Source organism: Antrostomus carolinensis, unplaced genomic scaffold (assembly GCF_000700745.2).
Source record: "Antrostomus carolinensis isolate BGI_N321 unplaced genomic scaffold, ASM70074v2 scaffold905, whole genome shotgun sequence".
Classification (NCBI taxonomy): domain Eukaryota; kingdom Metazoa; phylum Chordata; class Aves; order Caprimulgiformes; family Caprimulgidae; genus Antrostomus; species Antrostomus carolinensis.
Window position 1 is genome coordinate 52,609 of NW_010315471.1, and position 27,620 is coordinate 80,228.

Here is a 27,620-nt window from a genome sequence, read left to right on the forward strand (position 1 = left end):
TTAGTAAGGAATTTTTCAAAGTTAAAGGGAATAATTTTTAAATGTTGGGTGAGGAGGGGTGAACAAAGCCTCTCTGTCTTCTCTAACTTGAAAAACAGGAATGCAAAAAGTACTTTATCTTTTCTTTGCAGTTCAGTATCTATAGCTTCTTGGAGTAGGACTCTTGCATAATCTATAATATTTTGGAGTGAGTTTTTGGTTGAGGTTGCAGAGTACACAGTAAGACTACAGGTCTCTTCAGTGAGCCTGGAAAAGACAAACCATAACCTAAGTTCTGAATAGCGGTGGAACTGGCGGTCTTCTGTCTTGCACTGAAGCTGACGCCCTGTTTCTACTACTTTTAAAACCAAATATCAGTAAGGGGGGGGCACAGGATTTTGTGGTGGCTTTTTTTTTTTTTTTTAACACAAAATGATATTTGAATTAAGATGAATATATTGCAAAGTCATAAACTCTGTTGGAGTTCAGCTTTTACCACCAGATACTGGTGGGTAGCTGCAGCTATCCTAGAGTCATACAAGTAGCCTGCCCTGCAGCCTTCCAGGACTGGGCTAGGTCCCATTGCTGCCATCAGAGGGAATTGTGTGATCAGTGGTCACTCCAGAAGGACTTGCAGTGTATCTGTACCTCACAGCATTTCCATGTACTCTAGCAGAAGTGTGAGGGTGGGGGTTAGAAGACTGGGGAATGCAGAATAGGGTAGGAGTGACCTTGTCCAGAGGGCTGATGTTGAATCAAACTCCCTGGTAAGGGGACAGGAAAATTAGAAGTGGCTGTTTGCTGTGTCACAGAGGTGGGCAAAACTCCAGCTATCTCTACTAGTCTGTCCTGGGGAAAAATCTTATCTCTTAAATCCATCATCTGGCCATATGTTTTATCTGGTGTGTTTGTAAGATGCATTAACTAACATCTCAGAGATTGTCATACTGCTGAAAGCCCCCGTCTGACATCCTGTCTCCATGCCTGGCTGGCAGTGTGATGTCAGGGAGTTGTCTTCTAGTGACCTCAACTCTGGGGTGGCTCAGCTTCATTGTGATTCCTCTCTTGGAGCGAGCTGAGTGATCTGAAATAAGTTTGGGTGTGTGTATGTGTGGCTGAGATCCTGCAGATCTGCTGTGACTCATACAGAGCTGCACCAGCATTTGCTGAAAGTGCAGAAGAGCATATGTAGGAGATGCGTGAACTGGTCCCAGTTGGTCTGGCAGAAAGATCAGCCGTGAGTGTTGTTTTGCAGCTTATCTGCAGGAGCCTAAGGAGAGGAGACCACATCTCCCTGCCAAGTGAAGTGAAGGGGGGGAGGATTTTGCTTTTGCAAGTAAATCCCAATGATGATCCTTCATTTTGTGCATTCCATTTCCCTGGGAGCTGTGGTTAATTAGAAAAACTCCTGGCTCCTTGCCATGTCTTTTCACTCCAATTCTCCAGCCTGTCTCTAGACTGCTGATTACTGACACTGGACCAGGCTCTCCAAGCTGGCACTAAGGTCAGGCTGGAAAGACTTGTTCTCCAACAGATAGTTCTCCCAGTCTCCCAGATAGCCTGGGGTGTCTGTAGAGAGTGTGGGAGTGAGGGTCTAAGGGGGATAGATGGTTCTTAATCCGGTGGGTCTGAGCCTTGCCAAGGTGAATCTGCTGGAGGGGAGAGCCTGAGGCACCTCAGATGAAGAGGGGTAACGGAGGGTAAGGCCACAGGACTGACTCTGTCTATTCATTCCTGAACACTGGTCTGGGACACAGTTGTCTCTCTCCTCGCATTTGCTACAGCTTCAGTATTTCTTGCCTGTTAAGTGTCACAGTGCTACAAGTTTTCCCTCACACTTCTCTTGCTTAATAGCTAGTTACCATGGACCACTGCCTGTGGCTGCAGTCCTGCAGTCACTTCTGCCTGTACCTCCTGTTGCAGGGTCCAAAATGCTGTCCTAGGCATATCCTGAGTGTGTGGATGAGTGCTTTTACTGTGGTGGCAACGAAAATGCCTTATTTTTTTGAATTTAATCTTTTGAGCTTCCACATGAACTAGGGCTGCAAGCTGGTTAGTTAGAGTCTGGCTGCAGCTCTCAGGAGGCCCTGAAAATGAGGAGGCAGGTGCCAGTAGGATGCAGGCCCATGGGAAGGCTTAGGAAGCACCGGAGCTGCAGTTCTGAAAACATTAATGTCATCCAGAGGTGGGGCCTGTTGTTGGTTGGATCCCTTTGCTTTTCCTGGCTGGGTCTGCACTTCTCCTGAGGAGCTCCCTCTAGGGTCTGCACTTTTCCTGAGGAGCTCCCTCTAGAATGGTGGTTGTCACAGGTGGCTTCCAGGGCCACCTCTCTGGGCAGCCTGTGTGGAGTATCCAGTGTGTGTCCTTGTGTGGACAGAGCATGGGGTGCTCTGGAAGTTGGGTGGAGCAGAGAGGGGGTTTCTTTGAGAGACTTTGGGGTTTTGACTGCTGGGGAAGATTGTCACAACTCTTTTCTCCATCTTTCTTAGTCTCGTATAGCGAAGCGAGGAAGGAAGCTTGTGGATTACGACAGTGCCAGACACCATTTTGAAGCCCTGCAAACTGCAAAGAAGAAGGACGAAACCAAAATTGCAAAGGTAAAGCAAGCAGAGCGATGTGCAGGCATCCTTTAATTTAATCAGGTCTGCATTTGCTTCCTGAGCAGTTTTTAAGTGCACTTCTACCTCTTCATTGAGTGTGTTTTGTTCAGAGAGGTGTTGTGAACTGGTGAAGTCTGGCTAGGGATTTCCTTTTCGTTTGTTTAGCTCTAGAAAGCAGGATGGTCTCTGTTGTGTTGGTTCAAACTCACCATCTGCAGTGAGCATCTCTTGGTGGCCAAGGCCTCGTTTCCTCAGATGCTGCAGGACCAGTAACCTCTGTCAGGAAAACCTGTGTGCCTCTGGGGGATTCAAAGCCTTGCGGTGCCCCAACAAAATTTGCCAGACAGATGAAGCTCTGTTTCCCCCCGTCTTACAACAGTGCTGAGAGTAAGTGTTTGAGTGTTGCTTGAGGTTGGTTGTGTTTGTGAAGACCTCTGATATTCTAAGATGGACACCATTAGGAGTGTGAATTACAAGTTTACTGGGGGAAATGCACCCTATGCACATTTGATGACTGTGTTCTGTTGTCTGTTGGCCACAAATACTGGACAATAAATACATCCAAAAACAGGAAAACAAGTTTTTTCTTGTCAGGGTACGTTTTTTTTCATGCTAGTGAACAACCTGATCTAGTTAACCTCAAAGCATGCTGAACTTGGAAGTGCAGGGTTTGGGGTTTTTTTTATTAAAATAAATGTAATTTAAAATAAAATTTGGATTTTCTTTTAAATGTAACTGAAGAAAGGTGATAGTGATAACCTTCTTCCAGGGGAGGCACATGGTTTGATTACCTGCTCAGAAAATAAGCTGTGGATTGTTCCTGTACCCTGAGTGGATTTGAACCCATGTGCTCCACTCCACAGGACAGGTCTTGACACAACAGATTAATCCAGTTCTGGGGTGACATTTTTAATTCTCTTGAATGTAGGCCATGGCACATCAGGACTTTTCAGGACGCAGTGCAGGAAAGAAAGGGCTCAGATCTGTATATTTTAACCAGACTGAGATGAGCTGTTGTGCTTTGCTTAGAGATATTTCTGGTAGCGGGAAATAATGAGCTATATGAGAGATGCTAGTGTTTTTCCTGCATGGAAGAAATAAAGATGCATCTCTCTCCCAAGTGAAAGGTCTTATTTAATAGACAACTGACAGTACTTTTGTTTTTAAGTTTCAAGTCATTAGTCATCTGTTCACTCAGTGCATGCACTGTGATTAACCTTGACAGACAAAGGGGAGAGAGATTGATAGTTCAGGTGTCATTGTGTCATTTGTGTGGCAAAGCAAGTCTTGGTTCTGTATGCAAGGCATGAGGCCCAGCAGGTTCTGCCTTCTGTTCAAAGCAGTACTTCACTGTTTTTAGGGGTAAGAGCAGAACTTCCCTGGGCCGTGGTATTATTGTTGGTATGTGCCTGTGGAAGTGGATTTTGTAGGAGTTAATCTGCTCAGGTTGGTACCTGGTGATCTGCACCGAAGAAGCTGGCTGCCTTTGTCATTGCTGGACTAGCTCATGTTGCCCCAAATGCTCACATAGACATTATTAACAAGGGATTGTTTGTTGCTCTTTTGTTAAAGTATGAAGAACAATGCAGTTTGAAGAGTGAAATGTTGAGATTTAGCAGTTGGTTCATGATTCAGCCTGTGAAGTGTCTCTTAGTACTTGCTTGGACTCTTCTCATTAGCCCAAATGTGCACTGGATCAGATCTTTCCACCTTCTGTGTGTTAGGCTATAAGCTCATGCACGGGATAATATATGACACATCACACTGTCCTGATCCTGTAAAGATGGAAGCAGTGAGTCCCCGAAAGTTATGTGCATATGCTCTTCCCAAATGGGCAGGTTTCCCAGCCCAGCCTATGATCCCACAGTTGCAGTGACACGGCTCTGTGGGGCTGTGGGCAGCACCCAGGGCTCAGCGTGCATTAGCCTCACATGCAAAGTTCACCTCTCTGTTTGTGTGACTGCGATTTTGCTTGTGTGACCTTTGAAGTAGGGTTGTTCCAGTGTAAGGTGCTTTGGAATATGATGACAAGTCCCTAGGAAAGAGAAATTTTGTTTATGACATAGCATACAAGTGGGAACTGACTTGACTGATGTTTCATGGTATAGTAACACAAACAGCAAAGTGAATACTTTTTGGAGCTGTATGGTCTCTTTTTTTTTTCTTCTCTAATAATATGGATGTTCTTTTCCCACTCAGGACTCCTGCCACTTATTGCTAAACTCACAACCCGCAATTAAAATAAAGCACTGTGGACTTTCAGCTGTTGCATGCAAATAATTATAGTGGTTAATTAATCCTGACCTTTCTTTAAGGAGCTCTGACTTCACAGCCATGACTTGAACTAGCATTGTCTGTGTGCTAGGTCACTAACAACTCTATCTGTTGCTCTTTGCAGCTGCCTGGCTGGTCTGCAGTATCCCAGCCCACACTGGAGCATTAATTACTGCTAAACTTGGCATGCTTCAAAGGATTCATAACTGATCGGTCCCGGGATGTTTGTTTTTTCTCTCGCCTTGGTGATACTGGTTTGGCCCGGCCTCTAAATATCTCTGTTGTGATTTTATTTTTTTATCCTAAAAGATATATGTTTGTGTCTCTCTTGTTCTCTGTTTATTTTTTTCTCTTTTCACTCAAACATGCTCCCTCCCCCCAGCCTGTTTCGCTGCTTGAGAAAGCCGCGCCTCAGTGGTGTCAAGGGAAGCTACAAGCTCACCTCGTTGCGCAAACTAATCTGCTCCGAAATCAGGTGACTGCTGATCTACCTGGCTCTAACCCTGCATGTGCTATTTTGGGCTCTAGATTGTACCATGCAACTAATCTCTAGGCAACGTTCACTCTAGTCCCCTCTGTTAAGTGTGTCCTTGATATGCCTGAGCCACGGTGGACATGTGGAAGGTGCTGACCAATGAATGAATCTGTGCCTGCCCTATTGATTTCTAATCAGGTGTGTTAACACTGGACTAATGTTTTCTCTCCCTAAAATGAAATGAGAATGAAGTAAGGCTATGGAATAACACCAAGGCAGAGGGTGATGTACTGTAGTTCCTCCGATTATTCCTTTCTTTTTCTTCTAAGAGAAGCAGTAAATTTTCATTGTTGCTGTTTCAAAAAAAAAAAAAAAAAAAAAAAAAAAAAAAAAAAAAAAAAAAAAGAGGAAAACACTAGAAAAATTGGCTTCTGCATTTCTGCTGTCGAGTAAAACCAGAGAAAAACACATTACTTTAAAAGCAATTTCCATGGCTGCTGAGTTAAGTTGCAACATTCTCCCATAGTAAAATCCAGGTTTCCAAAATAGGCACTGTCCTGGCTGTTGTGGTCTAAATGAGCTGTTTCCAGATGTACAGAGGTTCAGTCTGCATAGGAGAAGAGATAGGCCCAGACCAGGGAATTTGCAGCCCGTGTAATATAGTTGAACAGCTCCAGGTTGAGGTCATGGTTGCATCATGTGTGCATCATGCATTGGCAGAACTGGGCCAAACATTTAGTTTTATAGCATCTTGAGGGACATGAGAGCAACTCAGAGAAACTGCAGGGACAAAGAATTTTAATCCTACTTGCATGGGAGAAACGTGGCTTCCTGATGAAATCTCCCTTGGTATTTAGCTAGGAGCTCCGTAAGGGATAACAGGGAGCTGACAGAAAACAGTGAGAAAAAAATGCTTTCAGTGGGCAATGGATTGTAAATCATTGCCCAGAGTGGGAGAGGAGAGTGCTGTTACCTGCTCACAAATTCCTGATGAGCTCATCTGTTCTCATTCAAATGCTCCTACGTTTTCACATTCCTTGTCAGTGAATGAATTGCAGTTTAGAAATACTAAATCGCTCTCACCTTATAAAGCACCTGGGTTTTTCACAGTCAGTTTATGACTGCAGATCAGGGAAAAGATTAGATTACCACATCAATAAAGCCTAGGAAAGAACAGCTGTTAGCAGGCCTGCTTAAGATGCATAGCAAAGGGAGGAAATATGTATTCATTCTTGATTGAAGGGAGAAGGACATTTGGCAATGTGCCGGGGCTTTTCCTGTGCTGGGAACAATCTACATGGTTGTGGGTCTTGATGGATCTGTTTGGCTGGTGGCATTTCTGGAGGACTAGAAAGCAGGTATAGGAAGTTTCTCAAGCCACAAATAATTAAATAAATCAGCTCTTGGGCATTTTTCCTCTTTTCAGACTGGCTGGAGTGACTGGGAGTAATACCACTGCCCATAGATTGCCTAGAGAAACAGCACCTACGAGTGCTCCCTCATCTGTTGCGCTCTGCTCTTAGACCGGCTACCAAGAGTTGATCAATAATTTTGCTGTACTGGGTAACTTTGCCCTAAAGCAGGTGACAAGGGCATATGTAATCTTTCCACCCACTGTGTTGCAGGGGTTCTTAACCTCCTGCTAAATGATATTAATATTTTCAGTCACCCCAGATATTTTCAACTCAAGTTAAGTCCTCCTTTAAGTTTTTCCTCTTTCATTCTTGAACTAAAGAATACTATTGCCAAACCTAATTTTTTGTTTCTACTTATGCAAGTCTTTTTTTAAAAAAATTATTTTGATTGGGGACTAACAAAAAAATCTTAATAAAGAAGGTTAATTTGTATTCTGAACCTACAGATTTTCCAGCTTTTCTTCACAAATACAAACAGGCAGGAAAAAGAAAGGCTTCAGTTTTTATATTTGCACGACTTCAAGACTGGAGGTGTTACTGACAACCCTAAATCTCATTAAGCTCTTGATAAAAGCGAGAAGGCTTTTGTCAAGAGATGACACTGCATTAATTGAGGAGCTTCAGAATGTTAAGCCTAAAAAAAAGTCCTTCCCCTTACCAGCAGCTGTGTTGCTCTCTCTTCTTGCCTGATAAATTTACAACCTCCAGCAAGACCTATTGTTTCTACTGTAAAACCAAGTCCTTTCCTCCAGTGTGCAAACTGCTGGCTTTTTAGGCCGTTAGCAGATACTAGCAAAAACAATACAGTGGGAGTTTTCTGTAAAGTCTCCTGAGGAGTTTGCTATTGCAAGCTCTGGTTACAAATTTTGGTGGCTGGCCCTTTTTGAAACAAAAGGGAAAATGGCTTAGAACAGCAAATTCTTGCCTTTTTGCTAAGCTCCCCTGAAATGCTGAATACAGGCTAAAAAGCAACATTCTTGGTGCTACAGAGATAACAGAACGATATCTGTGTAGGAGAAAGCCAGCAAGTTGAGTCCTGGGCTGTGCTGTGCTTCTGAGAAGCTGGTCTGGCTGGGTCGAGTGGGGGCTTTGGCCTGGGGTGGGGTGCTCAGCTCTCCACCTTACCCCTGCCTCATGGATGTCTAAACTATTTACTGGGCAGTGTATAATTACCACAGTTCACAGCATAGCGTTTGAAGAGAAATGGTCACCAGATTGCCTGAAAGCACCAGGCTGGATATTGCCAGATGTTAATGAGTGCTGGGATGTATGATGATAGGGAACGTAATGGAGAATAACCAACCCTGTGTCAGAACTGAACTGGTTGTGCTTGGTGCTCTAAGTCTTGGCTAGGGGGAAGGTCAGGAAAGCATTTGTGTTGTCTGGCTCCTGCTCAAACCTTCCCCCTTTCAGATGAGGAGAGGAAGAATTTTCTGAGATCTTATTTCATGGACCTGGGCATTAAGTCCTTCTGCCCCAGTTCTCCATCAGGTTGGCAAGGATGACAATTGAAATAGGAAGTGCACAAATAACAGTAGCAATGGGCTCTGCCCCGAAACCTGTGTCCTTCCTCCTTTCCCCACCATACTGCATGAGCTGGCTTTTCTTCTAGTAGGTCTTGTAACCAAGTTAATGCCTGTCTTTGGCTCCAGCTGGAAGCAGTAAGGGCTATCCAGTGTCAAGACCCCTGCTTCCAAGCAAAATAACTCACACTGGTGAGAAGACCCCTGGGCTGACAAAGGAGTAAAAATTAGTTCAGTGCTATACTTGGGACTGAGAGCACCAGCCGAGCCACAGGCACTAGATGGATCCCTGATTCCTAGAGCTACTCTAGAGTGAACGTTGCCTGTTGCTGATTTTGGCTTTACCTCAGGATGCCACAATATTGACACGTTGCTTTCTAGGTTCTTTGACGTTTGAAAAGGTAAACAAGAGAGGGAAAGGCTGTTACTAATATTCACTGTGTCTGAAAAGCTAATAGCATTCAATGGTGCCTCATCTCCCAGCTATCCCATCTCCTGGGTTGATTCTGGTTCCAGTCTAATTTCACAATTAAAATAAGATAAATTCAAAGGATGGACTGGGATTTTTTTTCCCCCTCCCTTTAAAAGGGTTACATTAGAAACATTCATTCATAGAGGGATTTTAAGGCAGAATGAGTCTTTGTGATCATCGTCTCTGTTTAAATGGGCTTTTTGTTTGTTTTGTGCAAACTCTCTCAAAATGTTGAGTTTTTCAGTGAGTCTAATGAAATAGAGGGGTTTCTGAGTAGAAGCATCATGGCTCCTTCTCCTGCCTGCTCCTCACAAGATCTGCTTAACTTTTGAGTATGTCCCAGTTGTGTCTTTTTCTGGGGGAAACTTTCTCTTCTGATCTTGAGTACAAAGTCTTAGCCTGGCCTTTGGCAGCAATGAATGACCCTCTGAAAGGTGGAGCTAGCTGGAAAGTAGGAAATTCTGCAGCTTGCTCAAAAGTCAGGAGAGAAATGTAGAGTGTAAGGATCCTACACAACACTCTGAGGAACAGGCCTCTGAACTGCAAAATATTTTTAAGTCTTTTCTCCCATCAGTCCTGTCTTTGTGTGTACCTGTCACTAAGGAGCAGTAAGCTGGATTTCTTTAATTAAGCTGGCACAAAGAAGATAAAACCTCATTTCGCAGAAGGGGTAGAAATCTGATTGCAGGCTTGTACAGAGATCCAGTTCCCCAGGGGTTTGTGAGCTCTTTGCAGGGCCCTTTGATGCTGTGACATTCCTGTTGTTGTCACACATGTCAGTAGGCACTTGTGCTGACCTTCCTGTTAAGATGTGCAGTCAAGTTGCTTACACAGGGATTTGCCATCCTGCATCCCGCTGTGGAGGGTTATGGGAGAATGCTGTGCTGTTGCAAATTACAGGACAGAAGTGTTTTAATTAGCAAGCTTTAAGTCAGGGCACTGACAAGAGGAAGAGGCCACCTAGGACAAATATGGGAAGAGGAATGTGCTTGTTGCTGGTATCTGCTGTCAGCAACAGAAACTAGGATCATTCTTGTTGTCACTGACACCTAGCAGAATTCATGTATCAGTGGTTGGGTCTGTCAGTGTCTAGGTCAAATGGACGGATCAAATTTTAAACTCTCAACTGGGAGAAATAGGTCCTGTACAAGGCATATTTCTCTTGGTGTTGGTGGCCAACAGCCAGGCAGGGATTGCTCTTGTATTAGGTCCTGACCAATGAGAGTATGTAAGACCACTGAAACCAAGACCTGCTGCTTAAGCACTCCAGCCTGGCCTCCTGCTGGCACCGCTCATGCTTTGCGTACCTTTCCTTGCTTCTCCAGTCAACTTTGTGAGAGAGCTGTATCAGCCAAGGATGCAGACCTCCTCCCTTCCTCAGAAGAAACGGGGCTTTGGCATGACCTTACCCAAGCAGAGAGAGTCCCCATAAGGATGAGGGAGGACTCTCTTCTTCAATGCTGCTTGGCATGGGTTTCAACTGTTTCAGACACTTGGCAAGGGGCAGAGGCCACTATTATCTTTATCCATATCTAAGCTGGAGGCTGAACTGCCTAACCAACTCCATTCAGATTCTGAAGCCAGGGAAACTTAGAGAACTTAAAACACATTAGTGGATGTTTGGATTACTTTCTGAGTATCCAAACAGGGAAATCCATTGAGAGAAAACATTGAAAGTAGCACATGCAAGCTGAAGGGACATCAAGTCACTTGTGATGCAACCCTGGTTCCTGGGAGACTCATTTGGGATGGGGATTACCCCATGCCAGAATTTTGCCTGGTCTCCCAAGGAAGTCAAAAGCACCAGGAGTCACAGTTATCCCAGCCCTTCAGGGTACTTGTACGCACTGGACCTGACAATCCATCTTTGTTGTTCTTAAGGCTGAGGAAGAGTTAGTAAAGGCTCAGAAGGTGTTTGAAGAGATGAACGTTGATCTGCAGGAGGAGCTGCCTTCACTATGGAATAGGTGAGTGCTGGAAGTTTTCCCAAGGGCTGGTTGGAAGGAAGTGAAGACCCAAGCTCTTGTATCACTGTTCTCCTTAGCTTGGGTTGGGCATCTGCTTTTGTTTTCTGGATCATCTAGAGACTTTGTTTTAGGATTCCCCCCAGCCAGGTTCATCCTGGGCTTTGTGCTTTGCTTCATAACCCTCATGAGAAACTGTGTTTCTATGCTTTGTCTCATTAATCCCTTTGCCCCACCAACTCTGCCCAGCTTTCCTGGGCAATGGCCCAGCTTCTGCTGTGGACAACAGAAAGCAGGCTGGGTCACTAAGATATTGGGTGTGGAACTGGCTGGCTGGAAGGAACATCTGCAGCTGCGTGGGTATGTCATCTGACTGATTAAGGGAAGATGAGTTGTCAGAGGGGTTTATACAGTCACTGGCATTGGAGAGAGCTAAGAGGTGATACCTTGATCAGTGTCTCTTGCCACACAAGAGGGAGGATGAGAGGACAGATTGCTCTGCTTTGGATACCACTTTCAGGTTTGGGCGGTTGGGTGAACAAAAATGAGGGAAATATCCTGGTGTGGCTGCATTCTCTTGCCTCTAAATGTGCTCCTGGCTATGTGGCACAGGACCCAGGGAGGAAATAGTCGTTACAACTGTTGTGTTGTGCTCTATTTAACAACACATAGCCTGGGCAGAGGAAAATGGGCTGAGAGAATAGGAAGACTTGAGAGACCATGGGTTTGCCATACCAGTGATTACAATGATGAAAAGGGAGGAGAAAGGAACAGACTGGCTTGGAGGATGAACTAGAGGGCAGAAGAAGCTGATGTATGGGGAGGGCACAGTGGAAAGCAGGAAAAATACTCCTAAGAGTGTCCCAGTTTCTTATTTTTAAATGCAGTGATCACATCTGGGTTGGCAACGCAGGTCTGTGAGGGATGGGGAGAGTGGGCGGCAGCAGGGTGAGAAAGCAAAGTGCTGATGTTTGCTTTCACTCTGCTTTCCTCCCAGCCTGGGTCAGGACTCACTGCTCAAAGCAGCATGCAGGCCTGGCTGAGGAAGGAGCTGGGAGGGATGCAGGCATCTGGATGGCTCCATGTGCAGAACGGTGATGCCGCTGGCCTTGGAGAGCATCTCCCTCTGCTCTTGGTCCCCCAGCTGGTACAGCACACTCTGTTAGCAGATGGCAGGCTGGCTAGAGGAAAGAAGGTGGCAGGTGCTGGGATTTTAAGGTGCCACAGGTTGTTCACAGGCTCCTGCTATCTATCTCATACTTCTGCTTTCCTGTTGCTCTCTGTGCCTACCGTGTGCTTTCTTACTCTTCTGCCCCTGAAGCAAATAGTTCATGGTTTTTTTGCTTCCCCTGGTGCTGAGTGACTTCAGAGTGAATTAATACCTGTCCTACCAATTCCCCCAGCTTGCTCCATGCTCCATCTGCATTACAGCCTCTATCCTTTTCCTTTCCATCACCCTACCCCTTTCTTTCCTGTCTTTCCTTTCTTTCCTTCCCCTGCACCTCCCTCTCCCTTTAGCCAGCACAAATTCAGATCCTGTCCCATCTGGCCTCCTCCTCACCTTGGACATGTTTGCCCCGTACCTGGCCTTTGCCCCATCACCCCTTTGACACCCCTCTGCTGCCCTTCTCTTCCAGCATGTACCAGGCCTGACAGAGTTGAGTTTGAGTGGGAATGGTGGGTGGGAGGTAGCAGAAGGGGCAGAATTGAAAGTTTTTGAGAGATCATTGTGTCCATTAAATTGTTCTGTCTCATTTTTTTGTTTGGCAGTCGTGTTGGTTTCTACGTCAACACATTCCAGAGTATAGCAGGTCTAGAAGAGAACTTCCATAAAGAAATGAGCAAGGTAAGGCAACTAACAGCTTGTCCTACTAATACACCTGCTCCTTGCTGTTATTAAAAACATAAAATAAAAAAAATCCAAAACAACAAACAAACAAACTGAAAAAAGGGCTGGAGAAAACAGAACATTTGCCCTACATCAGAAGAAAATGTTAACCCTTAGTTTTTTCTGAGCCACTTGGGAGGAGGGCTGTCTGAGATCGTAATGTAAAGGGATGGAGTACAGGGAAGAGACCACAGGGCCATGCAGGAGTAGGGAGTTTGTGTCACTTGGGAGGGCTCATTTGCAGATCCACAGAGGGAAGAGAAGCCACTTTCTGGCCTATCTCTTGCTGCCTTTTTTTAGTTCATCTTCTTTGTGGGTCTGTAACCTATAACCTGGGCACTCTCAGCCTGGTATCAATTTACCTCCTTCCTCTGCCACCTGGCAGCAAGTTGCTGTGAACCCTCATCTCTCTAGCTGTGGGGATGAAAACAGCAGGGAATCTGCCCATCTGCAAGTTGGCTGAAGACTGAGACCTGCCTCACTCTGGTCCCTCAAGAAGGTACTTCCCAGCAGTACATCTCTGCTTTGGCTTCTTTCCTGCCCTGCAACCCAAGAGAAGGCATTTGAGTGCTTAGCATGTCCCTTGCATGGGGTACCAGTTGGTCATGAGTTGGGAATCACTGCAGTAAGCAGCGTTGTAACCTGGTGGTGGCAGGCTGGATCCTGGTGTGCCAGCACCCATCAGAGGTCTTGTGAACAGTCTGTGGGAAAGCCCCTCCATTGCCGCTTTAATTTACAAATATGTTCTTGTTCTTTCACTTAAAAGCTAGAGAAGTCTTGAATTCCTCAGATCTGTACACTGCTCCTAAGAGTTGCACACCCTCTTTAAACATTGCACTAATCTTGACGATTGAGCGCCCAGCTGAAAAACTCTCGTATTCCCTCCCCTCCCCAATGTCATCCTGACAACAAGACAGCCGCTAAGCAACAAGCAACATTATAGTCCTTCAGTTCCCACCAGTCAGGGGCCCTCTGCCTTGGTGTAATGCATCAATTTTGAGCCCTGCTGACATTTCATGGGGACCTTTCCAATTAATAGCCTGCTCTTCTCCACTGAGGGGTGAACTGATTGTTAAGAATAGGGAGGATTGTTATAATTATCAGTTTGTTGCTCTTAACTTACATTCAGCAAAACATGGGAAAGATGCGTGTTAGACAGGAAATCTTGTATAATGTCTTGCATTTTTCTTTCCTGAGGAGTTTTGCATGAGAGGAGGCTTTTTCTTTGTTCCATAAGAACCATCTGTTTCTTATTACTGCTCTAGCATCCAATTAACTGCTGGTGTTGCCGGCACGATGCCTCCAACATTGATTGCATTGGATCCCTCCTCCTCCCAATGATAAATCTGGCATCTCAACTTGTTTATGATTTGGCTGTTTCAGAATAGAAGTGTCTGGAGTGAATACTGCAGCCTTTGGTGCTGGGGAGAGTTTAACCCCTAATATTGCATTTCTGCAAAGATATCCAGGTCCTGCCCAAACCTATATGGCCTAGGCAGCCTGTGAAGTTAAGGCTTGTTGACTGGAAGTCCAGCTTCCTTTGGCTCCACGGTTGAAATGACCATATCCCAAGCTTTATAAGCAGGTCTGAGGAGCAGCTTTGGCTACAAATCCAGAGTGAAGGTTCAGTTCTAGCACATAGACCTTTAAGTAAACTCTCTGCCTGCTTCTGCAATTGTACCTGCCAGCACACTGGTTGGGGGCAGGTGATAGAGGAGCAAAGAGTGTGGTGTGTAAAGGAGACTGAGCATTTCCACAGGGTACCAGCAGCTCTTGAACAGTTTGAGTGCTCTAGCATTTCATACCCCATGGAGGAGTGGAAACACATGTAGGGCTGTCTTCTCTTGGGGTAGCTGAGTATGTGCACGTGTCTGGGCACAAGCCTGTGTTTGGTCAGCCTGTGCAGGCCAGCCCAGACTCTCTTCTGGCACTTGGCCTCTTTTCTAATTCTTTTTTTTTTTTTTTTTTTTTTTTCTGTGGGAAATACCAGGGAGATACTAGTTAAATGATGTCCTGCTCGGTCTAGACAAGCAGTACTCAGGCAATGCCTTCCCCATTAAAGCACAGCCCAGGTCAGTAAGTGTGGGAATAGTGTCTTTCCCTCAGCAGGGGAGGAGGGACAGAGATGTCTCTACCAGGGGTATTGAAATCTCCATGATGTCAGTTGGGGAGTGATTGGACTACCTGCATATAGCCAACCAGTGCCCTTCTGAGACTCCCTAGAGCATGTCCAAGATTGCACTTGGAGCTGGGTGACACAATGCAATACCTCTTAACTTTCTAGAATAGCATCTGGAGGCCTAAACTTTCACTAGGTGCTCATATTTAGGCAACTGACTCTCAGCTCTGTTTTTTTAAAGTCAAATTCCATGCTTCAACATGTAATATTGAGCTACCTTTCCTTCTGGGTCCGGTTGCCCAGCACCCGTCCTGTTCTTTCCATCAAAAACTTCCACCATGTACCTGCAGCTTGTGAGCTTGCACACCAAGAACCCATTTGTTTCCCTGAACTCCTCTTTGGCCCTCCAAACTTGGAACCACCTGTTTGCCTAAAGCCTTATGCCCCTCCTGTGTACCCAGCTGAGATGCATTTCCTCTGTGTGTGTGGTGAATATGGTAGGAGGCCTCCTGATCTTGGAGCACTTCCAATCTGCACGTATGCAAGGAGTGAGTGTCCTCCACACCTTTAGTTTTCTTTCCTCAGCTGGGTCCAGTCCTGTATGGTTAAATGCAAGTCTGCACATTCTCCAGCACTGAGAGGGGAGGGAGAGGTCGGGCTCTGGATGAGGCTGTCTGGCTCCCATCCAAATGCGTGAGTGATGAAACCGTGTCAGGCTCTGGCTTCCAGCTGCTGTTAATCCCACGTGCTGGGTGAGCAGGAGCACAGCCCAAGTCCTCAATTGATGTATTGATGGAGGGAGGAGGTGAAGTCAGCATGAAGTAAGGGCAAGCTATGGTCTGAGTGCATTAATTTGGAAGGGCTAGATCAGCTGTTGAGACCTCTGTGCTCCCTTGTCTCTCCTCCCAGTTTAACCTCCTATTGCAGTCGTGCATAGACAACTTGCATGTCTTGTTCCAGCAATGTGTGTGGTGTTTGCCAGCTCTAAAGAAAGAGGATGCTTGAGTTTAATTTGGCCTTTGAATTTTGGATTGCTAACACCAAATTTTCAAAATGTTAATAGGAATGCTTCTTGTGAAAATAGTATCTTCTTCCTAAGTCAGCATATGGTGTCTGTTGATCATCACAACCCAACAAGACAGAAGCTTTGTGAGGAGGCCGTGGTGCCCATCCTCTTGCTGCCATGTGCCATGTTGTCTCTGATAGCAGCATCCTTCAGGGTCCTTGGAAGAGGATGAAGTATCAGGACAGATGAAGGCTGTAGCCATTGCTTTGTCCAGCTCCTTCCTCCTCCTTCCTTTCTTCCTCAAGGAAGTGTTTGCAGGCTGTAGTGACAGCGTGGCCCAGATATGTTCCTTTTTGTTGTGACGTAAAGTTTCTGGCCTGAAAAGCTTCCAGTGAATAAATTACCTATCCTCAAGATTCCTATGCTTACAAACTGCTAGCTTCATCTGGGACTGGAATGGGTGTTTCTGTGCTCTTTGGCTGGCTACGAGACCACATGGCCCTAAAAACTGAAAAAGAGCGCATACACAGAGGTCCCTGTGTGGGTAGCAATCTGAGTGCTGCTGCTTCATCACTCACTCCCTGTATCTCTGCTGAGATGCCAGACCTGCCCCAGAATGAGTTCTCCTCCTCCTGAGCACAGTGGAGCAGTGTGTTTTAGGAGGATGTAACAAAGGTTTGCCAGGGTAGTAAGTATGTTTTACAGTGACCAGGAAATGCTGTGAGGCACTTCGGTCTCTCCTGCACATCTGGCCTCTCATTGTGGTGCAGGGCTGGGGTGAGAGCATGCAGGAGGAAATAGCCCTCACTGATCTGATTGCTTATTGTGGCCTGCAGTATGAGCAGATGCTTCCCTACCCCTGTTCTGCTGGGAAGGGGATTGGAGATGGATACAATGGCAGGAAATGAATGAGGAGGTGTGAGAAGAGAGGCAATTATCTGTGTATATCATTATGGCATTCATACAAGACCCTAAAGAAATATTACTGTGGCTGATTAATCTGATGCTGGCTGTGTAGCACAGTAACATAGAGCAGCTGATGTGTTTCTGGGCACCTCAGTGATGTTTGGGATTTGTTTCTGAAAGAGTTTGAGCATTCGGGGCTCAGATGCCTAGAAGACCTAGGAGATTTGTAGTGTTATCCTAGTATGATTGGACAAACAGGAAAAAAATGTAGTAGGAAAGCTGCTGATTAGGTTCCATGTATAAGACTGCACACAGATTGTGTGAGTAAGGGACAATGGGGAGCTTGTTTCTTGTGTACCAATATTTACAGAGGAGAGTGAAGAGTTGTGATTACCTGTGAAAAAAGGACATTTACAGTTCTCTGCTGGTCTGTGCAGTTTCCTTTTCCTTCTTCTCTGTATGCACCCTGGCCCCATATTCCAAAGAGAACGGAAAAAAATAGTTTGCTCACATATATGTAGATCTTTGATAGGCACAAAAAGCCCTCTGCTACCCTCTCCAAACCAGGCCATAGCTTTCTAGGAACCAAGAGAAGTGTGTACATGTTTCTGTGTGCATGTCTATCTGTGTGTGTGTGTGTGTGAGAGAGAGAGAGAGGAGATCTTGTTATCTTGGTCAGAGTGAGTTTTGTGATACCAAGTGAATGGATGCTTGGAAGCTTAACTTTTCCTCCCTGGTTTGACTGTGCCATCCTGTAATGGTAATTTGCGTGCCATCCTCAACAGAAAGAAAACTAAACTGTTCGCCAGGCTGAGGAAAAAGATGAGCAGGTACCGGTACGGAGAGCAGCATTTCGATACATGTTTGATTTAGTTCCTAAAACTGGAGAGGCTGTTGCTGGACTCTAACAGCCTGGCACATGTTAACCCTGTGATGGGAGAGGGGTCCGTTGCATGATACAATGTGTTCATGGCCTGCTGGGTCCTGCTGAGATCTCTCTGTGTCTGGATAATCCCATTAACTGCTTGTGTGCCTGGTTTGAATTCTTGCTTCTTTTCCTACCTAAGAAGGCAGCGTGAAAGCTCAGGCGTTGTCTGTTCTGTTGTTTTTGTGTGACTAAAAGCGTGGTGCTGGGTTTTCCGTGGGAAACGTGGGCAATTTTGATGATTAACAACTTCTGGTTTTACCTCGTGGAGCTTGCCCTTTTGAACAGGTCTGAAATGCCGCATTCTCATTCCCTGCCTGGCCAGGGAGGACTGTGGGGCAGGTCTTTCACACTCAGAAGTCCTGTCCTATCTACATTTTGCAGTTGGGAGGATGATGACGTGGGAGAAGGACACTTCCAGCTTTTCTCCTTACTTGCTCTGTGCTTGAGGATCCTCACTCTCTTGATCCATCCATTTAAAGTTTTGTGCCAGGCTGAAGGAAAAGGAAGCCTGTTGTCTTGTATGGAGACTAACGCCAGCATCTTGCCTTTCAAGATAGTAGTGGCATTGAATAACTGGATTGATACAATATCTCGAGTTACCATAGCCAAGGTCAAGGACTTACAAGAGCATGTTCTGGAGCAAAGTGGGAATTTCTGCATAATGTAACGGAAATATCCTCTAATTTTTGTTTTTCTTAGTCTTTGTGTTGGTACTGCCTCCATGCGGTCCTTATAGGAAGAAAAAAAAAAAATTATAATTCTCCAGATAGATGTCCTGCCAGCAATAAAAGCAAGTGCTGGTGGATTAGGATCCTTGCTTTTCTGATCCTGGCTTCCCTCTGACTTGGGCAAGTCACACAACCCTTCTCTTCGTGTCTGCCATGCATCCTTTGTAAAGTGGGAGGTTGGAGGGTAGAGAGTGGTAATTTCACAGGGAAGCAGATGGGAAAATCTTGATTTTTATATCCTCAGATGAAAAGTAATGAAGGTACTTCTCTGGATATCTGTCTCTGGTCCTTGGTTAGACCAGTGTTATACCTGTGCCAGGCGGGAGGTCTAGTATTTCCAGTCACTGATAACAGACAGTTGCTACAGCAGAGGGAGAACTAGTAAATCTCATCTCAATGAGCTGTAGCCACAATGTCCTTCTCTGATAAAGTCCAAGTGCATGACCTGGGCTGTGCTGGGGGTTTCTGCTGTCAGAGCACTGCTGGCATTGCAGAGAAATGTGCAACCCCTAATGCAGGGAAGGAGGGTCTGGGACTCAGTCACTCTTTGATCTTCAGCAGTGTGCCTTTTCCTCATTTTTCCTGCCTCTTTTTTAAAAAAAAAAATAATTTTCCAGCCTGCTTTGCTGCTAAAAATTAAATTAGTTTTGGCTAAAAAGCCCTGTCTGAGCCTTAGCTGAGATGCCAACCTTTTTTTTTTTTCTTTTTAACTCGAGAACTTGGCAAGTGGCGACTGACCTGTTTTTAACATATTGGAAAGTAGCTTTCATCATCTAACATAGGATTGTTACAAGCACATGAGAACCCCATCTGCAGGTGTTACTCTGCTCTTCCAGAACAGATGAGGCAGCCCCATGAGGGATCTGGGAGCTCAGCAGCACTAAAAGAGGCTGGGAGATTTTGGCTTTCCCTTCAGCTGCAGTAACTGCATTAGACCCTGTTCCCAGGTCTCTATTTGCAGAAGAAAGTTGACACCTCCTTCCCTTCCCTGCCTGATATTCCTGGGTTTGGCATCACTTCCCAATTGCTCATGGGAAGAAAAAAGAGAGAGCAATGACCTTGTTGTTTTGACTTGCTTTTACTGTGGTACTCACATTTGCTCAGTCCCCACAGTCTTGCTTTTCCCTGTGTTTCCTGGAGCAAGCAGTCAGTTTGGAGATGGGACTTAGTTTTATGTGAGCAGTGTGTGCTCCTTGGGGACTGGTGAAGGGCAGAGGAACTTGGTGACAAGCTTGCTTGACGCTGGTTGCACTCCTAAATGTGAGCAAAGCAACAAGTGCAGGAATAAAGGTGCCACTTGGGGGGTTGGAAAAGGCTCAGCCAAAATTAGCGGTGGCATTTTCCTTTGGGGATCAGCCAACACAACAAACAAGCTGTAAATAGTAGTGACTTAATGAAGGCTTTAGTGTGGAGCCTTCTCAGCCCTTGTAGGATGAGGGGAAGAAACTGGGCTGCTTCTCATGTGGGAGGCTTTTACCAGTGTATCTCCAAATTAAGTCACTGCCAGGCACCAGAATAAGGCACTAAAAAGTTGTTTCATGGCCTTAAGAAAATAAGCCTGAACTCCTTTCTCACTGGGAGAAATGGCCTCTTCGGGTCCCTAGAAGGAAAAGTCTACCTTTGGTAGGCCAGCTGATAGCCAGTAGACTGGGCATTTGAGGAGTCCTGGCAGTCTCGCTGTAGATCACTGTGTCCCTCATCTTCTCCAAAGTGCTTTCAACTCTAGAAAAGGTAACATATATTTTTTTTTTCCCCAACTCTAGCATCACAGAGTTGGCATACATGTTCTTTAGTCTCTCCTTCCCTTCTTCCTCTTCCTTTCCCTGTTTTTCCCTTGGTGCGTGTGCCTCTGGGTGAGAGCTACTGGCAGAGAATGTCATTTGGTTTGTTGCATCATGTTGGTGTGCTGCTGGCATCAGTGTCATCAGAAACATCTGACCTGCATGCAGACCTGAGAACAAGCACTTTATGGGGAAATGTGTGTGTGGGGTGTGGATATGGGGAGAAAGTGGGGAGAATGGGTGAGGGCGAAGTGAACGAAGAAGGAATGGGATGGGGAGCTTGAAAGCTGGAATGCTAAGCAGGGGGAGATGCTTGCTTGGAAGGGGAGGTTTGTTGAAATGCCTTGCTGTCCCTTCCTCCTCTTGCTGTCCTCTTACTCATGAGTGTTTAGGAATGAGGCCATCATGCATGTTAGCCAATAACCACCACACCTCGATCATCCAAGTGTGAGTGGATGTACATGTCTGGAGCTCTGGGCTCTCTTGGAACAGAGCAAAGAAATAATCAACTTGATGTCCCTGCAGAATCAGGTCTGCATTGCTCTAATCCTGGCTCCATGCCAGGATTTATTGTCTCAAACTGTAGGACAGGAACTGTTCCTTTCAGCCTTTTCCCAAGGCCCTTTAACTTCGCAAGAACTGCAACTTTATAAGTGAAGGCAAATGTCATTCCCTATAGATAAGATTGCACAGCACTTTTGCAATATTCTGTAATATTCTGCTTTCAGCTGTGTATAGTTTTGCCAAACTGTAACCACTTCTGCTAAAATATCCCCTACCAGTGTCTGTGCTTCTGCATGACTTGAGATAAATTGATTAGCTGCTTTTTGGGAGTTGAATTTCAACCAAGATGATTCAACTGTTCCTGAGGATTAGGCTGGGAAAACAATTTTACCTTTATCCCTGTTGAAATTATCTGGTAACCAACTTTTTACTAAAGCTCTCATGATTCTGTACTATGAAGCACACTTGGCCAGGGCACGCCCTTAGGGAAGGGCATGTGCCTCTTGCCATTCCTTTGAAAAATCTATCCAAATCTGACCAAGTTATGAACCAATAAATGCTATTGGCATATGCTCCTTGCATCTTAATTCCTTGAAAAATCCCTCTTGACTTGGGTGTCCAAAACAGCCCTGGAATAAGGACCAACTGGAAAGGCAAGGGCAGAAGGGGTTCATAATTGAAAACAAGGCTGAGGAGACTTCCCATAGCAGAGAAATCTTTATTAGTAGTGAGAATCTCATTGTTTCTTTGCTGTCCGAAATGATCTGTGAAACCCCTGGCTACTTGGCTCCTCTTCCAGCTTAGCCAGTTTGTACCACATAGAGGAATATGTTATTTTATGATAATGGCCTTAGTTCAGGTGTTGTGAATCTATTAGTCATAACTCATGCCGGTGTCATTACACTACCACGCAGAAAAATTCTTATCTGTATAATTTAAAACTAAATGAGCTCCCCCATCTGCTTCCCCAGTATTAAAAGACTATGACTTAATGTCAGGTCCTTACATTAGAATCTAGCAGAATTAAGATTGCCTGTTTTTTTGTTTTTATTTTTCTGTGTCTGAGGCTAAGTATGTCCATGCCCTAGGAATTTAGTGAATAGTCTGCTGCACAGTAATGCTGCTGCAGCGTTTTGGACTGCGAGTGACTCAGCAAAGATGCTTCTCAGAAGCTTGCAGAGGCTTCAAATGTCTTTATCACGTGTCTGGGCAACAAAGCAGAGAGATAATGGAGGTCACTGATCTGTGCTTGTTAGCACAACTCTTCCTAGGCCTGGCTCAGACTTCTCTCTCTCTTTACCTCTCTCTCCCTTTCTCTCTCCACTTCCTTCAGTGACAGCACCCCAGCGAAAGCAAATAAAAGCCCCTCGCCTCCACCAGATGGATCTCCCATCACCAGCCCTGAGACCAAGACTGTCAACCATGAGCTGGAACCGTCCACTTTGGAAGCGTCTGGGGCAAGCATCCCAAAGTCACCATCTCAGGTAGTGTCCCCATGACATTAACCATGTCTCTGCAGTATGACCATTGATGACACAAGCTCTGTGAGTCGAAGACACCTATCAGTCACTTTTTGGGACCTCCTTCTGCTACTGAGCACAGACAATATGACATGATGGTTGTTCTCCTTCACTGGTTCCTGAAAATACAAGTTGCTCATTGGTCATCTCTGTATCATATTGGGAAGAACTAAGCTGTCTCTGAATGCCTTTACAGGAGGAAAGTTAGTAAAATGTTTTGCTGCCTGGTAGGTTGGCCAAGAAGATCCAGGGAGGATGGAGTTGTAGCTAGGTGAGGAAGTTGATTCTTTACATTTAAATTAACCTGTGGAATTCCATGGTCCATTTTCTTCTCAAGAAATTCCATAACTGAGGAAGGTTCAATGAAAAAAGTCTAATATTGATAAAGAGAGCATCTGTACTTTGCACGATGCTTTACTTTAATCCCAAGGTAAAATATTATGCCAAAAATAAAGGCATTATATTCTTACACTATGAAGAAATTAGGTGGGTACTAGGAAGAAGACTGTCCATTATATGGAGTCTGATATCTTCCATGTGGCCTTAGTTAGTCCTTCCCTTACACAGGAGACACCCAGTGGCATGTTTAAAATAGCAGATGTAGCTCCTGCTACTCAGCATATCATGATATATTTTACTTTGAGATTTAAGGAAAATAAAACATTTATTTCATCTTCCCATCCCTCTGTTGCTGAGGAGGTAAAACTTTAGTAGAGAAAAGTAGTAACTAGGCCAAATTTATGTCTGGTGCCAATCCTTGCATTTCAGTAAGTGGGACACCAGGGAGGAGTCTTCCGGGAAGAATTAAAGCTGAGAAGGGTTCTGGCCAAACTGGTAGGAGAAAAACATATTGCTTCTGAAAAGAGATGAGTGCAACGCATAACTTCCTTGCTGTTGTCATACATAGCCGTGAGATTCCAAATCCAGGCCTGTAGTGTAGGCTGTCTCCTGTTTCTGGATAGCCTCTCACAATATTTTTCCCTCCACTGAATTTTTTATTTTCAGGGTTATCCAGGGACAAAAAGGGGATGTTTGTATATTGGCAATAGGGTCTTTTCTAGCCCTGTGAGATATGTGGATGCCTGGCAGTGTCTTTGCAGGACTTCTCCAGGGTCTCTGCAGCACTCAGCACTGCACAGCTTAGAGCAGCTTCACGACCACCCTGGCTAGGAGCGTGGAGTCGGGATGTGTATGGGGCAGAGGGGATAGTGCATCCAGAACTGCCTTCCTGCTTTTTCAGAGATTGCCATAACTTTATTGAAATTTGGAACAAGAAATCATACAGACTTGTTGAGCTGTTCCCTGCAGGCTTCACTCACACTGCCTGTGGACTTGTCTTGCTGAATTTGACTTCTTCCCTTTGCTTTAAATAGCACACAGAAGCCTTGTTTTTGCCAGCCTGCAAGTGCTTTCTCATTCACTTGCTGCCTTCCTGCCCGCAGGAATGGGGCTGGAGGCACCCCTTGTCGAGCAAGCAGTGCAGCACTGGCTGGAACCTCAGATGGGCCACAGGCAAGACTGAAATGGTGTTTGCAGCTAATGCTGCCACCGCCTGGCAGCTCTATCCCAATCTATATTTAATCCATTCTCCAGGGCCTCACAGAGCTCCACTCCATATTTGTACTAGGTGCTAAGAGATGGAACTGGCTCCAGAGGGAGGGACGACAAAGACAGGGGTTTCATACTAGGAGCCAAGCCTGGTGTCTGTGTGGATGAAGTCTAGAAACTAAGTGTGTGTCAGCTTGCCAGCCAGGTGGAACACACAACAGTCTACTCTCCCAACAGTGCTCAACTTTAATACTGAACTCTTCACAGGTGTCATTACTTTTGACCTATGGGGAAGTGATTTGTTCTAGGGTCCTCCTGGGGAGGCTGGGGGCCACGTCCTCTGAGGGAGAATGGAGTGAAAAGCAACAAACAAGTACAAATCTTCTGTCTGCAATTTTAATGCAAACCATAAGCAAAGGCTATGGAGAGAAAGTCAGCAAAACAGGAGAGACCAAATAAATACTAACTATACATTTTGAATTGTTCCTATGCCAAAAAAATAGCTTTTACTCTTACTGTCCTGTAATTCTCATAAATGGCTTTTTTCTGTCTTTTGGAAGAAGCAACTGCTATCTGCTCTCTGCACTGAATAATTTGATGATGACACAGGACTTCAGGGGTCTGTGAAATTTCAGAGGTCAGACTTTTGCTCTCAGTTGCACCACTGAAACACTGTAATGACACTTTTCAAATCAGTGCAACTATATTGAATTTAAACAGGTAAAGCTCTGTGGGATCCAAGTCAGCAGAAGAATTTTAGAGGATTTGTTTTATTCTAGGTGGCAGAGTTGTTCATGCTTGATGAATGTCCAAGTATAACCCAACATCATTGTGCAGTCCTGTTGTTTTTTGAAATGTGGTTTTAGGCTGCTGTTGGAGGTAATGCTGGACACTGTGGAAGTGGTGGTCTCCAAGACACTAATGCATTGGAAGGAAGGAGACTGAGTATTTTAGAGAAATAAAGAGCCAAAGGGTTGGGATCTTTTTGACTTTAGAGTTTGTAATTGAAGTCTTCCATTTCTGCAGATCATGGCTGTGTTCTGAGAAAAGCTTTTCCCCGAAATTTCTGGTCCCTTCTTGCAGATGGCAAGCAGGGGATTTTCAGGAAGGGATTGTTCTTGGGGAATGTGGATACACCACCTTCTACAAACAGTGAAAAGCTGGAAGTGAACACACTACTTTCATTATTTCCCCTAACTAGCTATTCAGTGAAAAGAGTGTGTTTTCTTACTCACACTCTCTAAAGTAGGTTAACATAATAGAAAACTGGGCATATCCTTAGTAATCCAAATAAATACCTTGTTCGACCTCAGTTATATGCTGGAGGAGTGTGAACACAGAAGTAGGAGTCGGGGATTGCTGTGTTTCAGATCTGGGCCTGACACTGATATACTGGATGCCCATTGTCAGGTCTCTGAGTCTTGCTGCCTTGGGATCCTCAGTACAATGAGAAGACCAAGTAACTGTAAAACATGACTGTAAATGGAAAATATTGTCATTGCTGAGCACCACTGTGGTGCTGGGAACTTGTAAGGCTGCTTTGTTCCAACACAACAGCAACTCTTCAGAGTTTGATTTTATCTAGAAATGATCATTGAGCCTTGGGCACAGGAAGATGAGAAAAGAATGTGGATGGGTTGATCTAGGGAGGGTCTACCACAGCTTCCCACTGGGTTGTGGATGCAGTGTCAGGCTGAGACTTTTAGCATGATGGTAGGTGTTAGGATGGGTAAGAGTTACAGGGTCAGAGTTTGTTCTGCATTCTCTAGGATCTCCTTTTGGGAAATATGACTTAATTATTGTCAAGGCTCGTTGGTGAAACTGAGAGCAGAGTTGGGCCCATAGCAGTCGTGGCTTCTCAGGAGTTTGAATTGTTTTTGCCTAAAGCTGGTAGTTAAGAGAAGTGGTTAAGATGCCATCAAGAGCTCCTTCAGACCTTTCTTATGGTACACTGATAACCAGTGCACCATGGAACCAGGACTTGGCGGATCAGAGTCTGTCATCATGGTCACCTACCCATAATAGGACAAACTGAGTCTATCTCTCATTCCCTTAGGTATGGTAAGTATGGCAAAAAGAGGCAGTGCTGGCCTCGTATATTGAATCATGTTCTCAGTAATTGATCTGCTCCCTTCCCACTGGTTCTTTTGAAGGTTGCACATGCTTTAATTACGTATGCATGTCCTGTCAATGCATATTAATTGTGTTACGCTTCTCCTCTGCAGAGGGAAACTTGCCCATGGCTGAAGTGTAACTAATGATGCCCAACCTTCTCTGGAGGCGTGTGGTTGTTGTTTTTGTTTTGTTTCAGTTCAGCCCTGCACCCTCCCTCCCTTTCTCTTCAGATGGAGTTGATTGGACCCTGCTCTGTGCCAGTGGTTGTGATTTCCTCCACCTTCAGTTTTTGTGGCTAACCTGGTTCCTGTCTCTGGTTTTTTTGGGTGTCGCCGTCTGTGCTGTGGCTGTGTGCTCACTTGCATGCAGTTGAGGAAAGGGCCTCCGGTGCCTCCGCCTCCAAAAGTCACACCCTCCAAGGAGATCAAGCAGGAGAACATCATCAGTCTGTTTGATGACAATTTTGTCCCTGAGATAAGTGTGACGACCCCTTCGCAGGTTAGCTGCTATGCCCTGCCTTATATTTATCTGTCTCTGAACTTTTCCTTTTGACCTTTCTTCTCTTTGGGGGTGTCAAGCCATGAAACCTGGTCAGGTGAAGGAGGAAGGAAGGCTCAGCATTGGATCTCAGAAGGCAAAGGGTTAGAGAGGAGGCTAATTTAGAGGGGCGTGTGGCTAGAAGGTGCCTTTGACTAACATGTTGCCCTTTGAGAGCTTTCATTCATAGAAGAAACAGGAGAAATGCAAGTGGTGAAGATGCCAGAAAGTAACCAGTGCATTTGTTCGGCAGCAATGCACATGGATTATGGCTCCCCTCATGATATGTTCTCTCCAGACCCACTGATCCTTGGTGTGGATGAAGCATGTGTTTTCTACTCTTGTACATCCCCAAATGCTGGCCCTGGCATCTGTGGAGAAGGCAGTTTTGTGCTCTCTGTGCATTCACACACGGGCTTTGTGGTTTGAAGCCCATACCTGTACAGGAAAGGCCAACAGGAATTGCATGAAGTTCTCTTTGCAGAGAATAGGTACCTCCAGTTTAGATAGGCAGGACAGTAGCTGCTGTGAATTTGGGACTGCTGACACAAGTCTGTCACTCTTCACCAACCAGCGGTTCCCACCAGAATATTTCTTTCTTTTCATATGGCACCTCTTGAAGCCCTGAAAAAAACAAAAAAAACCCCATTTTTAAATGATATATTTTCCTCTTCAATTTCCTTTTGGTTTACATCACTGCAAGGGAGGATGTCCAGGTGGGGAGTTCTGTGTTGGATCTAGGAGAAGGGCAGTCCTTATGTATATAGGAGCCTGACCAGATTTCTGGCTGTATCATTAGATATCTGCATTTACTTTTTAAAATATATATACACACACACATATATATTTTTTTTCCTAAATGCTTGTTAAAGCACAAGTAATATCTCTATTGGTGCTCATCTGTGACTCATGCCCTAACTTTTCCTTGCATCATGCTACTTCATTGCCTCTGGTTTGCCACCTTCCACCCAGCTGCTGAGGAGCAGAGGTGGAGTGGGGAGGGAAGGAAGTCCATGTCAGATTTTGCATTACAATAGATAAAGCTTGTAGAACAGGGAGATGATTTGACAGCAGTGTTGGAAGGTGGGCACCACAGGCAGCTGAGCAACTCGTAATTTTCTGTGCTTCCTTCTCCTGTACCATGACGCACAGCTCTGTCTGCCCCATGGTTTTATCAGCTGTTTCCATGTCAACGCCAGCCCTTAGTCAGATGTGCTTATCTGCACCTGATCAGTGCTGTGACCCAGGATGAGATCTGCTGTGACTTTCAATCAGATGGGAGTTCTGAGGGAGGACTCTGGTTGCTAGAACAATCTTCACTGAAGTACTCAGCTTCTG

General features: G+C 45.2%; 1 protein-coding gene across 1 annotated transcript in view; it reads left to right on the forward strand.

The window, feature by feature from the left end:
* The window catches only part of BIN1 (bridging integrator 1), a gene marked incomplete at both ends in the record, with an annotated part of 47,583 nt that overhangs the window by 11,557 nt on the left and 8,406 nt on the right, over window positions 1-27,620 (forward strand). The window contains 8 exon segments of the mRNA XM_029084945.1: window positions 2,469-2,576; window positions 5,236-5,328; window positions 10,620-10,705; window positions 12,473-12,553; window positions 14,585-14,662; window positions 17,407-17,457; window positions 21,896-22,046; window positions 26,115-26,243. Coding sequence (XP_028940778.1) covers window positions 2,469-2,576; window positions 5,236-5,328; window positions 10,620-10,705; window positions 12,473-12,553; window positions 14,585-14,662; window positions 17,407-17,457; window positions 21,896-22,046; window positions 26,115-26,243 — 777 coding nt within the window.